The sequence below is a fragment of the Hylobates moloch genome, unplaced genomic scaffold (genome assembly GCF_009828535.3).
Source record: "Hylobates moloch isolate HMO894 unplaced genomic scaffold, HMol_V3 SCAFFOLD_20, whole genome shotgun sequence".
In the NCBI taxonomy this organism is placed as follows: domain Eukaryota; kingdom Metazoa; phylum Chordata; class Mammalia; order Primates; family Hylobatidae; genus Hylobates; species Hylobates moloch.
Genome location: NW_026652295.1, coordinates 40,098,222 through 40,115,411, shown reverse-complemented (window position 1 = coordinate 40,115,411; position 17,190 = coordinate 40,098,222). Strand labels below are relative to the sequence as shown.

At 52.6% G+C, this 17,190-nt stretch overlaps 1 protein-coding gene across 1 annotated transcript; it reads left to right on the top strand.

Moving 5' to 3' along the window:
- Positions 1 to 5,559: 5,559 nt before the first annotated feature.
- On the top strand, positions 5,560 to 16,011 carry PGC (progastricsin). The gene is made up of 9 exons (XM_032140874.2): positions 5,560 to 5,681; positions 8,159 to 8,309; positions 8,453 to 8,570; positions 9,566 to 9,684; positions 10,466 to 10,665; positions 12,236 to 12,355; positions 12,898 to 13,045; positions 14,895 to 14,993; positions 15,718 to 16,011. Exons 1-9 carry the CDS (start codon positions 5,623 to 5,625, stop codon positions 15,868 to 15,870), a joined length of 1,167 nt encoding a protein of 388 aa, XP_031996765.1. The 5' UTR covers positions 5,560 to 5,622; the 3' UTR covers positions 15,871 to 16,011.
- The last annotated feature ends 1,179 nt before the right edge of the window (positions 16,012 to 17,190 follow it).

Sequence of the window (17,190 nt, the reverse complement as noted above, 5' to 3'; positions counted from 1 at the left end):
CCCTCGTCCGGGCGCGGTGGCTTACGCCTGTAATCCCAGCACTCTGAGAGGCCAAAGCGGGTGTAGATCACCTGAGGTCAGGAGTTTGAGACCAGCCTGGCCAGCATGGTGAAACCCCTATCTCTACTAAAAATTCAAAAATTAGCTGGGCCTGATGGCGCATGCCTGTAATCCCAGCTACTTGGGAGGCTGAGGCAGGAGAATCGCTTGAATATGGGAAGTGGAGGTTTCAGTGAGCCGAGATCGCGCCACTGCACTCCAGCCTGGCAATAGAGCAAGACTCCATCAAAAAAAAAAAAAAAAAAAAATGAGGCCCCCTTGGAGGGCTGGGGATTCAGGAAGGGCTACATGGAGGAGGCAAGGTGGGAAGAGCCACCAGAATGGGAAGTGGCAGAGGCAAAATGTGAGGGCACCAGGCAGGAGAAGCCGCAGGAGCCAGTGTGGCCTTCGGCTCACCATTTAGGAGAGCACAGGGTCCAGGGTGGGGTGTAGGTCACCACCAGGACCAGATGGTGCTGATGTGGGGGTGAGGGGAAGGGAGGGGCAGTGTGGTCCTGATGTGCATGCCTCACTCCTAACAGCCAGGCACAGGCTCTCCTTGGAGGGCCGTCCTTTCTCCCTGCGGCCGTCTCGGCAGAGGCCTGGGCTTTGACGTTGTGACGATAGGTGGGGGCAGGCGGCCAGCCAGTGCCCAAGTGAGTTGGGATTACAGCTTCCTTCCTATTGAGGGAGGCTCTGACGTCCTGGTTCTCCTGAGGGCCACCCCCAGTGGATTCCCCTCATCTCAGCAGGGCAGACCCAGGGTTTGGCCATCACCAGCCAGGAGTACGGCCTAAGCCAGAGGGAGCTGGACACCATCTTCGAAAGCATTCCCTTTGATGGGATTGCTTCCTATCAAAGGGGATTCCGTTTGATAGGAAGGGACAAAATAGGGCTGTCCTATCCATCTGTCTCTGCACTTGGGGCCACCGCAGTCATGGACGGCTTTGTTAAGTGGAAACTGATTCCAGAGCCGTGGTCAGTTTCTATCTCAGCAGGTGAGAGAACCCTGCCCAGGAGCTTCCTCCTCCACTCCTCCATACTTGATCTATCTCTGAACAGAAGCTTCTGTTCACAGTACCACAGCCAGGGACTGTGTGGGTACAAGAGAAGCAGGAGGGTGACAAAGTGGGCCAGGCCTGCTGGGTTGATTCAGAGAATGGGTTCCCAAAACTGGGGTCTGATCACCCTGCAGTTGCCTCCTCCCGAGTCTGTGTCTTTGGTTTCATAGCCAACAGGATGCAGTTACTGTGGGAGAAGTCGCCTTTGGGAACATGAACAGCCAGCTGTGCACAGGCAAGGCCAACTGGAGCCCTGTGAATGCCAGAGTTATTGGCAGGTCACTTTGTTTTAACCCATTGTGTCCATAAAATCACAGGTGGAATGCACCTGTTATATATGTCTGCTAAAATGTATTACAATAAAAGCGTGGCTGCTCAAAGGAGGTCACTCATCCCTATTTCACCTGAACTCTCCTCTGCATCTTTGCCATTGTGGGCTGTGTTATGATGGGTGAATGTGTAGTCTCCCCAGCAGCCCAGGACTCCCTTAGAGCAAGGACTGCCTCCCCTCATTGCCATTGGGGTTCTCTGAGGACTAGTGTTCTGTCTCCTTTCTTCTCTCCCTTCTCCTCCTCCTCCTTCTTATTCTATCTGTCTATCTATCTATCTATCTATCTATCTATCTATCTATCTATCATCTATCTATCTACCTGTCTGTCTGTCTGTCTGCCTGCCTGCCTGCCTGTCTGTCTGTCTATCTATCTATCTATCTATCTATCTATCTATCTATCATCTATCTATCTATCTATCTATCTATCTATCTATCTATATCATCTATATCTGTCTATCCTCAGAGACCTTTGTTCTGATCTTCTTTTTAAAATGTGATTGGCTGGACGCGGTGGCTCACGCCTGTAATCCCAACACTTTGGGAGGCTGAGGTGGGTGGATCACAAGGTCGGGAGTTTGAGACAAGCCTGGCCAACATGGTGAAACCCTGTCTCTATTAAGAATACAAAAATTAGCAGGGCACGGTGGCGGGCGCCTGTAATCCCAGCTACTTGGGAGGCTGAGGCAGGAGAATTGCTTGAACCTGGGAGGCAGAGGTTGCAGTGAGCCAAGATCATGCCACTGCACTCCAGCCTGGGTGACAGAGCAAGTCTCCATCTCAGAAAATAAATAAATAAATAAAATAAAATAAATAAAATAAAATAAAATAAAATAAAATAAAATAAAATAAAATGTGATTTTGGCCGCGCATGGTGGCTCATGCCTGTAATCCGCACTTTGGGAGGCTGAGGTGGGCAGATCACTTGAGGTCAGGAGTTCAAGACCAGCCTTGCCAACATGGCAAAACCCCATCTCTACTAAAAATACAAAAATTTGCTGGGCGTGGTTGTGCGCGCCTGTAGTCCCAGCTACTCGGGAGGCTGAGGCATGAGAATTGTTTGAAGCTGGGAGGCGGAAGTTGCAGTGAGCCCAGATCGTGCCACTGCACTCCAGCCTGGGTGAGAGAGCAAGACTCCGTCTCAAACAAACAAACAAACAAACAAAAAAAACGCCGTGGGCTCTGCTCTCTGGGAGCTTCTAGTCTATAGAGAAGAAAACAACATGGCCCTGGGAAACAAATGGAGACCAATTCCAGACAGTGTGAGATCCAGTACCAAGGGAAGGACACCAGCTGGGTGTGCAGCATTTAGGGGTAGAATTTGGGTGAAAGCCAGCAGGTCAGGCATCCTGGGGCTTCTGTACTCGCAGGAGGTGGCCCTGGGTGACTTCTAAGATGTCCTCTGGCACTGCAGGCCTCTGGCTCTTGGAGGAGGGGCTTTGAGGGAGAGCAGAATTTGACGATGTAGCAGGGAGAAAAGTGGGTTTTTTCAGATATGGGGGCAGCAGACAAGGCAGACCGCAGGCAGAAGAGGACTTGGGATCTGACCGAGCTGTCAGAAGATCAATTGAGTAGGCAGGGGTTGTAGGCCCCAGGGTCTGGCAGCCAAGCAGGGATGCCCCAGCTTGATGCAGTCGATCAGGGACTCTCGGAAGAGATTTGTTGTGACTTGGGTGTTTGGGGAAGGTTAGCCTGGCAGCAGCCAGACTCCTGGAGTCCTACCAGATAAGAAAAGGGTCCCTGAAGCTTTTGTTGGGGAATCTGGAGGCCTCACATGACTTAGGGGATCCCATGAATTCTGCTATATTAAAGGATTTGGCAAGATTCCAATGACCTAGGCCAGGCACATGGCTCATGCTTGTAATCCCAACACTTTGGGAGGCTGAGGCTGGCAGATAACAAGGTCAAGAGATTGAGACCATCCTGGACAATATGGTGAAACCCTGTCTCTACTAAAAATATAAGAAAATTGGGGCCGAGTGCGGTGGCTCACGCCTGTAATCCCAGCACTTTGGGAGGCCGAGGCGGGCGGATCACGAGGTCAGGAGATCGAGACCATCCTGGCTAACAAGGTGAAACCCCGTCTCTACTAAAAATACAAAAAATTAGCTGGGTGTGGTGGCGGGCGCCTGTGGTCCCAGCTACTCGGGAGGCTGAGGCAGGAGAATGGCGTGAACCCGGGAGGTGGAGCTTGCAGTGAGCCAAGATGGCGCCACTGCACTCCAGCCTGGGTGACAGAGCAAAACCCTGTCTCAAAAAAAAAAAAAGATATATAGATATATATATATATATGAAAATTAGCTGGGCGTGTGGCTTGCACCTGTAGTCCCAGCTACTTGCTAGGCTGAGGCAGGAGAATTGCTTGAACCCAGGAGGTGGAGGTTGCATTGAGCCAAGATCACGCCACTGCACTCCAGCCTGGTGACAGAGCAAGACTCCATCTCAAAAAAAAAGATTCCAATGATCCTATAACTTTTATTTACCTGCTTTCCAAATATGGGGACTCCCCTCAACCCAGGGAAGGTACTCCCTATCTTGTCTTTCACCTCATAGTCCAATGTACCTCTGGGGATTGCAGGGAGGAATGGGAGCTGAGTTGGCTTGAGACGCCATCAGGTAGGGACCTCCCTCTCTGTGCCAGGCCCAGCTGACTTCTGGTCCTCCCTCCCCTCCCCCATTATAAGGGTTGGGGAAGCTCCAGGGCTCTGGCTGGGCAGTGGGTGGCAGTGGCTAGAGTGGAAAATCCCCTACCAGCCGGATGAGATCAGTGTTTAGCAGATCTGGTCCTGGTCTTCTGCCTGGGGCCTGAGGACCTGACAAATTTGCCTGGAGCCCTGGGTGTGGGGTACGAGGTTGCAGAGAGGTTATTGGCATGGGGATTTTTTCCCCACTCACTCCAAAATGGAGAGCTGTCCTGGGGCAGGTGAGCAGGCACTGGGCCAGCTCTAGGTCACCTCAGGCAATGGGAAGCTGGTAGCCGGGAAGTGGGGTGGGAGCTGGAGGATGTGGGAGGAGCGGGGGCCAAAGATGAGGGATAGAGGAACTAATAAATCAGACTTGGGGGCTGCACAAGGGCTTGGGAGTGGGTCATGGGAGACATAGGCACTTTAGGAGAGCTGAAGATAGAGGCAGGGACGCAGCGGGGCAGAAGAGAGAACGAGGAACAGCAGCGGGGTGCAGGCCTGTCCCTCCTCATATGCCTCTGCTCCAGGCCTCTGACCTAGGCTGGTACAAGAGGCACAATCAGAAGCTGGTGTGGCTTACTCTATGAGTGTGTCCTGAGCATTTGCTGAATTATGACAAGCATTTCTCCAAATGTCCTGTTTGACCTTGAAAGCCTCTGAAGCTGCTCAAATAGCTGTGACTTCAGCCATTGTCATCCCAGCCCCACCACCAGCACCAGAACTCCCAACACTGCCATCAGCACCACCCTCACCACCACCATCATCATAACCAGCATCCTAGCTACTGCCCTCCTGACCCTCTGACACCCCTATCTCCTCCCCTGAGGGTTTGAGGGTGCTAGGAGTTAGGACTTGAGTCAAAGCTCTAAGTACATAACCTAGAGACAAGCGGTTCTCAATGATTTTGCCCATCCAGAAGACACTTAGCAGTGCCTGGAGATATATTTGGTTGGCACAATGGGTGGACTGCTCCTGGCAGCATACCTGGTAGAGGCCAGGGATGCTGCTAAACATTCTACAGTACACAGGATGGGGCCCACAACAAAGAACTATTTGTTCCAAAATGTCAACAGCACTGAGGTTGCAAAACCCTGGCTGTAGACCCTATCTATCCCAGCACTCTGCCTCTACCTTTTTTCTGGCCCTTGTCCCCAAATGCACACATTATGCCTCTGGTTTGGGAACAAGATGTAATCTTCGCCACTCCATCTTAAGGCAACTTTCTCTCTTATCGCTTGCACCTCCTGGCCTCCGATGCTTGAACTAAAAAGTCAATAAGATGAAAGTCTCTTGCGGCCACCGTCAAGAAGGAAAAATACACAGAAACAATTGATACACGAAGCACAGGGTACACCCTGGGTTGAGGTCATGGCTGCCCAGGGCAGGGAGGGGAGGCAGTGACTAGCCTAATCCTGGGCATATAAAAGGAAAGAGTGCCCAGGTCTTCACTCCACTGCGACTGCAGAACCCAGAGTGGCTCTTCCTCTGTGGCCAGTTGGGGACCAGCATCATGAAGTGGATGGTGGTGGTCTTGGTCTGCCTCCAGCTCTTGGAGGCAGCAGTGGTCAAGTGAGTCTGGGACCTGGCTGCTGGTGCAGGGATCCTGGGTGGGAGCCTAAAGCCCTGCAAAGGGCAACTGGGCCAGGGGACACCCTGCCTGTCTCTACTCTGGGACTTTTTCTAGGGGAAGGGAAGTCTCCTTTTGCTGATGTTGGACAGGACACATGGGTGGAAGGAGACACAGCCCCTGCCTTCAGGAAACTTCCCATCAAACGGAAAAGCACAATCCCTTCCCCCATCTGATGAGGAAAGATGGACCTGAAACAGAGATGGTAAGGGTGACTACTGCCCAAGCAGCCCCTGAATGGCAGGTGTGGATTCTTCTCACAGAAGGGAGCAATTCTTTCTGGATAAGGGATATCTTATCCAGAATCCTCTCTAAAAATTGCTTTAAGGCTGAAAATTTACTGGCAGATGCCAAAATCATCTAAGCAGAAACACCAGTAAATATAAATCTCTATACCTGAGGGGTCAGGAGAAAACTCTGGAGTAGATGGCATGGCTCACAGGCCATCAGGAAGGTGCCCAGCCTGCCATCTTGCCTGTTATTTCTCTATCCAAGAGTACTTCCTGAGGCCAAGAGCTGGCTCGTCTCAGAAACTTCTATCAATATGCATATTTGGTAGAGGTGGTTAATAACTCCTCATAGCTCAGGGTGAAGGGGTTTAGCAGAGAATTTCTGGAGAATGCAGAGTTCCCAGGGAATGGGGGTTAAGCAGAATTCTGGAGCCTACAGCAAGGCCAGAATGGACCCCTACGACTCCCAGGCAATGGCAGCAAGCAAGTCTGGGAAGGAGAGTGCCGAGGGGGTGACTGAGCCCATAGGAAGGGACAGAAACTGTGATTTATAAGTTCCAACTCCAGAGCTGATCTGTGCTCCAGACCACCCAGGCCAACTTCCCGTGGTCCTGGTGTCCTGAGAGGAGCAGTGATGGGGCCTAGACCATGCAATTAGCAGCTGGGACAGAACTAGGACTCTGTGTCCTGAGTCCCAGCTAGTGCTGTTGCCCTCACTCCATGCCCTGTCACATCCAGGTGGTGCCAGGTGCCTGAGGGCCGCCGTAGGAAGGAACTCTGGGGTGAACTTTGCCATCTCTGAAATCTTCTTTGTTTTGTTTTGTTTTTTGAAACAGAACTTCACTCTTGTTGCCCAGGCTGGAGTGCAATGGCGTGATCTCGGCTCACTGAAACCTCTGCCTCCCAGGTTCAAGCGATTCTCCCACCTCAGCCTCCCGAGTAGCTGGGATTACAGGCGTGCGCTACCATGCCTGGCTAATTTTGTAATTTTAGTAGAGATGGGGTTTCACCGTCTTGGCCAGTCTGGTCTCGAACTCCTGACCTCAAGTGATCCACCCGCCTCAGCCTCCCAAAGTGCTGGGATTACAGGTGTGAGCCACCGTGCCCGGCCTGAAACCTTCTCTTAAAAATGTTAAAAATGTACATTTCCTGGGCTGGGCATGGTGGCTCACGCCTGTAATCCCAGCACTTTGGGAGGCCAAGGCGGGCGGATCATTTGAGGTTGGGAGTTCGAGACCAGCCTGACCAACATAGAGAAACCCCGTCTCTACTAAAAATACAAAATTAGCTGGGCATGGTGGCCCTTGCCTGTAATCCCAGCTACTCAGGAGGCTGAGGCAGAAGAATCGCTTGAACTTGGGAGGTGGAGGTTGCAGTGAGCCGAGATCAAGCCATTGCACTCCAGCCTGGGCCACAAGAGCGAAACTCTGTCTCAAAAAAAAAAAAAGGTACATATCCTGGGCCAGGCGCGGTGGCTCATGCCTGTAATGCCAGCACTTTGGGAGGCCTAGGCAGGCGGGTCATGAAGTCAGGAGATCAAGACCAGCCTGGCCAACATAGTGAAACCCTGTCTCTACTAAAAATACAAAAAATTAGCCAGGCATAGTGACAGGCGCCTATAATTCCAGCTACTCGGGAGGCTGAGGCAGGAGAATCTTTTGAACCCAGGAGGCAGAGGTTGCAGTGAGCAGAGATTGTGCCATTGCACTCTAGCCTGGGTGACAAAAGTGAAACTGCGTCTCAAAAAAAAAAAAAAAAAAAAGTACATATCCTGAAAAGGGTAATGCCTGAAGTCCCTCTTCCTTTCCTGGGGAGGAATCTATGGGATATTTGACAGCAAAGGGCCAGGGAGATAGGAGGACCCTAGAGATGGGGTGAGGAGGGCATGCATGGTGAAATGAATGGTTTTCTGAATCTTAGAGCAAGTGCTGAGAAGAGCGTTGGAAGAAAGAGGGGAAGAGGCAAAGGGAAGAAGAAACACACACACACACATACACACACACACACAGACAGACAGACAGAGAGAGAGAGAAAAAGGCTGAGAGAGAGAAAAAGACACACACAAACAGACAAGGGGGAACAGAGTGGCAGGGAGGTTGAAGCATGCAGTTAAGAGAAGGAGAGAGAAAGAGAGCACTGGGAAGAGAGGAAGGAGGGAGGGCCTTGCCTCATACGCAACCCTTCTGTAGAGTGCCCCTGAAGAAATTTAAGTCTATCCGTGAGACCATGAAGGAGAAGGGCTTGCTGGGGGAGTTCCTGAGGACCCACAAGTATGATCCTGCTTGGAAGTACCACTTCGGTGACCTCAGCGTGTCCTACGAGCCCATGGCCTACATGGATGTGAGTCCTGACCCTTCCTGGGGGTAGCCTTTTCTCTGGTGTGGGCTGGAGGGAAGGGGCAGGTCCCTTCACTCCTCTGCCCGTGGAGAAGCCCGGGGCCCCTGGATCCCTCTGGAACTAACAGCCTGCTCCATGGCCCCCAGGCTGCCTACTTTGGTGAGATCAGCATCGGGACTCCACCCCAGAACTTCCTGGTCCTTTTTGACACCGGCTCTTCCAACTTGTGGGTGCCCTCTGTCTACTGCCAGAGCCAGGCCTGCAGTGAGTGCTGGGCTGGGCAGAGAGGGGTGGTGGGCAGGGCAAGGCACTGATACCCTCTGGGGAGGGCCAAACTTCCAGAGGGAGCTCAGGACTGAGGGGAGCTCAGTCCTGGGGAGCACCAGGGACATGTGCAAGGCCACACAGCATGCCCAAGCCAGAGGAAAGAAGCTGGTTCTGCAGCTGGATGGCCCCTTTGCCTTCTCTGCCAATATGTATCCCTTTGCTTATGCCAGCCCCTAACCCCCCACTCCCTTTTATTCTACTCTCCCCATTCTGTTTACTCTGGGCAGTGCCATTCCATTCCACCTGACTAATTTCCAGTCCATTCCATCCCACTCCATTCTACTCCATTCTATTCTGTTCCACTCCAGTATTTACTAAGTTCTCACTGAGTGTCTCCAAGAGATGCAACAGAACAATATAGGATGTGGGCTCCATACTATAGTGGTTTTGGGAGACAGGCAGCGTTTGCTTTCTTAAGGTTGCCTTGGTCCCTGCTGAAGCCTTGGCGTTTGCGTCCTGACACCTTTGGCCCAAGGGGTCTCTTGATGTCCCCACCCTATGCTATGACTGGCTTCTTGATGAGTGAAGGTGGGGGGCACTTGGGGATGCCCTGGAGGGCTGGGGGGAATGCTGGGATGTGGTGCAGGCCCATTCACTTCTTCATCTGGTGTAATTACACAGCACTGCTGTGAGCCGGGTGCGTTGCTGGGGACCACGGACTCAGAGCCGGGTTCTCTGCAACCCTATCCACAGGGAGGCCACAGTCCTGAGGCATCCCAAGATTCTGTAAGTCAGAAGGGGCTTTGGGGACAAGGCTGGCCAGCTCCCATGGGTCTTCCAGTGCCACCCCTTGACTTGGCAACCAGGGGTGCTGAGGTCCCAGGATGTGAGCGCAGCCTGAGCGAGAGGCTGAGGTGGGAACCCGGCAGGCCTGAGAGCTGAGCAGTGCCGCCCCGGCCGGCCTGACTCCGCATGCCCTGACTCCCCTGCAGCCAGTCACTCCCGCTTCAACCCCAGCAAGTCCTCCACCTACTCCACCAACGGGCAGACTTTCTCCCTGCAGTATGGCAGTGGCAGCCTCACCGGCTTCTTTGGCTACGACACCCTGACTGTGAGTGGGCATGGGGAGTGGAGGCTGGGGCTGTGAGCTGTAAGCTGGAGGGGACAGTTAGATGGAGTCCCCTGAAACACGGTGGAATGCTAGTGTTCTGGTGTGCAAGACAGGAAGGCAGGACAAGACAGGTCCATTCAGTCACTCCCCCAACACTCACTGGTGGCCACCATGTGCCAGGCACTGGGGCACCATACTGAACAAGAGGGACATGGTCCTTTTCCTTAAGAAGCATAAGGCCTGGGGAGCTCAGAGAAGAAGGAGATGGGTGAGGAGGTGAGTTGTGGCAGTCAAGGAAGGCTACTCAGGAGAGGTGGCTCCTGCAACACCTGTCAAAAAGAGGCAGAGGTGGCTGGGTGCGGTGGCTCACGCCTGTAATCCCAGCACTTTGGAAGGCCGAGGCAGGCAGATCATGAGGTCAAGAGATCGAGACCATCCTGGCCAACATGGTGAAACCCTGTCTCTACTAAAAGTACAAAAAAATTAGCTGGGCGTGGTGGCGGGCACCTGTAGTCCCAGCTACTCAGGAGGCTGAGGCAAGAGAATCTCTAGAACCAGGGAGGCAGAGGTTGCTGTGAGCTGAGATTGCACCACTGCACTTCAGCCTGGCGACAGGGCGAGACTCTGTCTCAAACAAACAAACAAGAAAACCAAAACAAACAAAAAAGAAGGGGGCAGAGGGGAGGAAGGGATGAACAGAGGCTTGAGGAGTCTCTAGGGGAACCTGGAGGAGGTGAGTGGAGTCAGACTGGTCACCCTCCCTCGTTTGTGTCCCCATTAGGTCCAGAGCATCCAAGTCCCCAACCAGGAGTTCGGCTTGAGTGAGAATGAGCCTGGTACCAACTTCATCTATGCGCGGTTTGATGGCATCATGGGCCTGGCCTACCCTGCTCTGTCCGTGGATGAAGCCACCACAGCTATGCAGGGCATGGTGCAGGAGGGCGCCCTCACCAGCCCGGTCTTCAGCTTCTACCTCAGCAAGTGAGCAACCAGCTGGCCAGTCCCCACCTCCCGGGGTGCTCCCCGGGCCGCCCTGGACAACTGAGGCTCAATGCTCAATGCTTTGGGGTTTGGAGACATCCCAGCGGGCAACTGGCTCCAGTCAGTCTTGCTCCAGGGCCTTCCCTCCTGGGCTTCCTCCACCCCTGCACCTGTCCCCAGTCCCCTCCGACTTGTCTTTGCATTCCATGGCCAGGATGGAATCTCTTCCGCAGCAGCTGAACTTTGCCCTGAGTTTTGCTGCTCTGATTCTCAGCACCCCTTGGTCAGGCCTCCTGGTGGAGAAGCGGGTGGGGCAGTTCGCTCACTTCCTTCTGACCGAATGTTTTCTACCTGTATCCCTCTTTTGCATAGTAATGTATTGCTTCATCTCCTTTTATCTATTGTTCTAGCCTGGTCCTGGAGTCTTCTGGTCTAGGTCCACTGCTGACCCCTAGCAGGTTGTTATCCTTGCCAGTCAACACAAGCATGTGCAGGCATTTAGTGAGACAGGCAGTGGGTGGGGGTGAGCGGCCTGGGGCCTGCTTTTCTTTTTTCTTCTTCAGAATTAGCCAGCAACTTGCTTTTGTTTCATTTTGTTTTGTTTTTTTTTTTTTTTGAGATGGGGTCTCGCTCTGTCACCTGATCTGGAGTGCAGTGGCTCACTGCAACTTCTGCCTCCTGGATTCAAGCTATTCTCCAGCCTCAGCCTCCCAAGTAGCTGGGATTACAGGCATGCACCATCGTGTTCAGCTAATTTTTGTATTTTTAGTAGAGACAGGGTTTCACCATGTTGGCCAGGCTGATCTCAAACTCCTGACCTCAGGTGGTCCACCCGCCTCAGCCTCCCACAGTGTTGGGATTACAGGCGTGAGCCACTGCGCCCAGCCTTAGCCAGCCACTTTCTAGAGACAGTTAGCTTCATTGGACTAATCTGGGGAATCTGAAGTTCAAGGACCTCACCCTGTTACTAATGTCGCTAACTTCCTCTCCACCTCTGTTTATGATTCCTCTGCGTGTAAACAGAGCAGCTCCACCCAGCTCCACACTCCAGCTACCAGAGAAGCCTCTGGAACAAACATGGAATATCCTTACCCCCCTTCACCAAGACCCTACCTGTCTCCAATCTCAGCAGAAAAGTAACAAGCTGGGCCTGGGTGGGGCTCCTGGTGACATGTATACCAGAAGCAGGAAGCAGAGGGGAGAGGAGAGCAGAGTGTGGGCTGGGGGTCCCAACCACTAGGGGCCCCCCCAGAGGTCAGCATCATTCGGGAGCCTGAGGCACTAGGAATTCCAAGGCCTGGCCAGAAAGCCCCAGTCTAAGGGACACATCCCTGTCCCCAGGGAGCCCCAATCTAAGGGATACAACCCCATCCTCAGGGAGCCCCAGTCTGAGGGGAGACACAGCCCTGTCCTCAGGGAGCCCCAGTCTGAGGGGAGACTCAGTCCTGTCCTCAGGGAGCCCCTATCTGGAGCAGGGAAGGAGCTCTATTTCCCTGTGGAGGTGACTTCTCAGGAGGGAAGTCCTTTTCCATGGCGCTCCCTGACTTCCCCTCCACTTTCTCTCCTGCAGCCAGGAGGGCTCCAGCGGGGGAGCGGTTATCTTTGGGGGTGTGGATAGCAGCCTGTACACCGGGCAGATCTACTGGGCGCCTGTCACCCAGGAACTCTACTGGCAGATTGGCATTGAAGAGTGAGTCTGTGGTGGGGCCTTGGGGATGTGGCACTTCCTTGGAGTGGGCTTCCAGGCCATGTCACACACACACAGTCTGGCACTGCTCTGGGATGGGGCAGAGGACCGCTGAGGCTTACTCCTACAAAGCTGCAACTGCCCTCTGCAGGAGTGACAAAGCCCAGCTCAGCCGAGAGAAGAGAGTGGGTGTGGACAACATAGGGAGGGGCAGGACCTGGACTCCCGAACATTAGGGACCCTGCAGTCCAGCCCCATCATGGGCTCACAGATTAGAAATGAAGGTGTGTTAGCAACTAATTTGCTCAAAGTCCTTACAATGAATCAGTGGCCCTGGTTTTCAGTGTTTTTAGAAACTTCCTTGACACTTTTAAGGAATAGGTCCCATGGCATGATGCAGGGGAATAGCCAGACTGATCTTTGCAGGGTCCTCACTTTCCTCAAGAAAGTAGCTGTAGCTGTTTGTCCCATAGTGGTGGGGAAAGCCCGCCCCAGCTGCCCTGAACTGGGAGAGTCCTGAGGCTGTCTGTCTGCTCCCAATACAGGTTCCTCATCGGCGGCCAGGCCTCCGGCTGGTGTTCTGAGGGTTGCCAGGCCATCGTGGACACAGGCACCTCTCTGCTCACTGTGCCCCAGCAGTACATGAGTGCTCTTCTGCAGGCCACAGGGGCCAAGGAGGATGAGTATGGACAGGTGTGACTGGTGAGGGTGTCTCCCTTCCCCAGGAGGCTAGTCCAGAGGCATTCATGATTTCTCCTGGGAACACAATAGCCAGCTGGGCGCCGTGGCTCATGCCTGTAATCCCAACACTTTGGGAGGCCAAGGCAGGCAGATCTTTTGAGCCCAGGAGTTCGAGACCAGCCTGGGCAACATGGCAAGACTCTGTCTCTACAAGAAATACAAAAATTAGCTGGGTGCGGTGGCATGCGCCTGTAATTCCAGCTACTTGGTAGGCTGAGGTGAGAGGATTGTTCCAGCCTAGGAGGTGGAGGCTGCAGTGAGCCATGATCTCACCACTGCACTCCAGCCTGGGTGACAAAGCAAGACCCTGTCTCAAAAAAAAAAAAACAGCCTAACTCTTGACCTCCATGCCTCTATCTGCCCAAGGCACTGGAAGCAGGGGGACCTGGGATGATTGGGGCTGGGGGCAGGATGGGGGCCTGGAGGTGTGTTCAGGTGGGGCCAGTTGCTTGTGCTGAAGGGGAGAGGGAGGTTACTATTAGGCAGGAATTTCTTCTGGGCTGCAGTCACTCAGCAGAAACAGAGGAAACGCTTGCTGGACTTTGGGATAAAAGCAAAATGACTGGAATCTGGGGCTGAGTATGTGAGCAACCAGGGCTGACCCTTTATCCGCACCTCCCTCACCTCCACAGGGCCGTGCTCCCCTGCGCTTGTCTGTCTTGAGTCCAGCCAAGGGTTTGTCTAATTAACCCAAGCCCACTACCACTAATTTTAATTTTGGGAGACCAGTGGGGTACTCATTATGCAGATCTGTGTTTTTCTTTTTTTCTGTTTTTTGTTTTTGTTTTTTTGAGACGGAGTCTCTCTCTGTCGCCCAGGCTGGAGTGCGATGGCGTGATCTTGGCTCACTGCAACCTCCACTTCCTGGGTTCAAGCAATTCTCCTGCTTCAGCTTCCTGAGTAGCTGGGACTACAGGTGTACGTCACCACGCCTGGCTAATTTTTTTGTATTTTTAGTAGAGATGAAGTTTCACCATATTGGCCAGGCTGGTCTCGAACTCCTGACCTCAAGTGATTTGCCTGCCTTGGCCTCCCAAAGTGCTGGGATTACAGGCATGAGCCACTGCGCCCAGCCATCTGTGTAGTTTTTGTCGTTGTTGTTGTTGTTATTGTTGTTTTGAGACAGAGTCTCACTCTGTCACTCAGGCTGTAGTGCAGTGACACAATCTCGGCTCACTGCAAACTCCGCCTCCTGGGCTCAAGCAATCCTCCCACCTCAGCCTCCTGAGTAGCTGGGACTACAGGTGTGTGCCATCATGCCCAGCTAATTTTTGTATTTTTGGTGGAGGCGGGGTTTTGTCATGTCACTCAGGCTGGTCTCGAACTTCTGGACTCAAGCAACTTGCCTGCCTCGGCCTCCCAAAGTACTGGGATTACAGGCACGAGCCACCGTGCCTGGCCAGATCTGCGTGTTTTAAAATGCCACTTGCAGGCTGGGCATCATGGCTCATGCCTGGGTATGTGTATGTGTGTATGTGTGTGTATATATATATATATATATATATATATATAGGGACTTGCAGAGAAAGAGCAGAGGTTCAATCTTTAATATGGGAAATTAAGGCAAGAGGAGTTAGGAGGCTCTGGGATCACTCCAAATCACACCCATTCTATGAGTCCATGCGTATAATGCCAGCATTACCTACACAGGACTTTCCCTTGGAGCTGCATTCTCTAGTCCAAAAACAGGCTTAGGGCTTGGGCCCGGAGCTCAGGCCTGGGATCCAGGGGCTGAGATGATGGGGCTGGTGGGTGCTATCAGGGGGAGGATGAGTTAACCAGGGACCTATTCCTCTTGCAGTTTCTCGTGAACTGTAACAGCGTTCAGAATCTGCCCACCCTGACCTTCATCATCAACGGTGTGGAGTTCCCTCTGCCACCCTCCTCCTACATCCTCAGTGTAAGTCCTGGTCCCTGCAGGCTGAGCCACCATGATTGGTGGTGGGAGGAAGGGCTGGGGAGCCAGAAATGCTGAGTCTCCTGCCTTGTGCCATTTCCGACTCTGTGCTTGTACTCATTTATCTTCCCCACTCATTGATTCTAAACCCCCTTCTCTGGAACAAGGCTATGAAATAGAAGATTGTCATCTATGATCAATTATTATTAATTAGTGGGGAGAAGCACTGGGCTCTTTGTTGAGCACTTACTAGGGCAGACCACTGTGCAAAGCACTTTGCTTCATGATCCCATTTAATTGTCACAGTGTTTAATGAGGGAGATACTCATTTCTGTTTTACAAATGAAAACTTGGAGGTTCAGAGAGGTTGAGTAACTGACTCAAGGCGACACAGCTAAGGTTTGAATCCAAGTTGGTTTGGCTCCAAGGTTTAACCACCAGGCTGATCTGCTCCAAATTGGGAGCAGGAGGGAGGTCTGTGGGAAGAGAAGTTTCCCATCATGGGGAGAGGAGACCCTGCTGAGGACCACTGCAGCCTGAGTGTACCTGTTCCAGAAATCCTCCCACCCGCTCTGCTCTGGTGGCTCAGTTGGCCTATGAGCCCTCAAGGCAGAGACCCTGGCTCCCTCAGCTCTGCACTTGTGCTCCCAGCCCAGGGCTCAGAGCTGAGCAGGGCCCAGCTCATGTGTGAACAAATGAATGAGTGCTGCCTTTCTGTGTTGAGCAGAACAATGGCTACTGCACCGTGGGAGTCGAGCCCACCTACCTGCCCTCCCAGAACGGCCAGCCCCTGTGGATCCTCGGGGATGTCTTCCTCAGGTCCTACTATTCCGTCTACGACTTGGGCAACAACAGAGTGGGCTTTGCCACTGCTGCCTAGACTTGCTGCCTCGACACGTGGGCTTCCCTCTTCCTCTTGACCCTGAACCCTCCCGGGGCATTTTATCTGTCTTTCCACTCTGGATTCAGCCTTCTTTTTCTGGACTCTGGACTTTCTCTAATAATAAAGAGTTCTTCTTTATGTTGGTCATCCTGTTGTTTTTGGAAGGAAGTTTACCCTGAGTGGCTAGGAGGTTTCCTGGTGGGTCACTGTGATTCTAAGAGAAATGGGACCTAAGGCATGGCTTGGGATGGGCTCTGTAACCCTCAGAGCTTAAAGTTCATACTTTTCCCCTGGAAAGGGAAGACAGTGGTAGCGCCATCATGGGTGGGTGGGTGGCGAGCGGGGGGAGAGTGTTCCTGTGTGTTGGGCAAAGAGGCCCTACTCTAACAACCTAAAATGCTCTGCTGGCTGGGTGTGGTAGCTCACACCTATAATCCCAGCACTTTGGGAGGCCGAGGTGGGTGGATCACTTGAGGTCAGGAGTTCGAGACCAGCCTGATCAACATGGCGAAACCCTGTCTCTACTAAAAATACAAAATTAGCCAGGCGTGGTGGCGCACACCTGTAATCCCAGCTACTTGAGAGGCTGAGGCAGGAGAATCACTTGAACCCAGGAGGCAGAGGTTGCAGTGAGCCGAGATTGCACCATTGCACGACAGCCTGGGCAACAAGAGTGAAACTCTATCTCAAAAAAAAAAAAAAAATTAAATTAAATTACAATAAATAAATAAATAAAATGCTCTGCTGACCCGATTTACCAAACTACCACCAGAACTACACCAGTGACACTGGGACCCACATGTATGTCTACTAGCAGTGTGATTAGTGGTCTAACACACCCTAGATCTAGGTGGCTGTCTCATCTGTTGATCAAATTTCAACTAGCAGTTTCTGAGGAATTCTAGATGCCTATGTGCACTTATAACACTCATGGGGTCCTTTAGGAAGGAGGGCGATGCTGCCAGAAACTATTTCTTGGGGGGCTTCAGAAGGCCAGGGCTGTTAGGCTGATTGTATTTTTACCCAGACCCCTATGTCCCAGGATGTGTATTTGAAGAAGGGTTGCCTCTCAGCTGTGGAGAAGAGGGAGAGCTACTTGAGTCACAGAGAAATGGAGCCTATTTGCTCGAACCAACTCAGCAAGGGATCTTGTCCTTTTGGACTTCATCCCTGTCCTCCTCAGGAGCCTCTTAGCAAAAGATCCAGAAACCAGGAGCAACATGGTATATGGGGAAGGAGGAGAGAGAGGAAGAAAAAGAGGAGGGGAAGGAGAAGAAAAGCAGGGGAGGGGCAGGGGGAGGAGACACGGAAAAAGGG

What these genes read in the sequence shown, in the direction of transcription:
- PGC (XM_032140874.2), top strand. Translation starts at nt 5,623, where the DNA reads ATGAAGTGGATGGTGGTGGTCTTGGTCTGCCTCCAGCTCTTGGAGGCA. An exon ending in TGGCAGATTGGCATTGAAGA is followed by an intron (nt 12,356 to 12,897) that starts GTGAGTCTGTGG and finishes CTCCCAATACAG; the next exon opens with GTTCCTCATCGGCGGCCAGG. An exon ending in CCTCCTCCTACATCCTCAGT is followed by an intron (nt 14,994 to 15,717) that starts GTAAGTCCTGGT and finishes TGTGTTGAGCAG; the next exon opens with AACAATGGCTACTGCACCGT.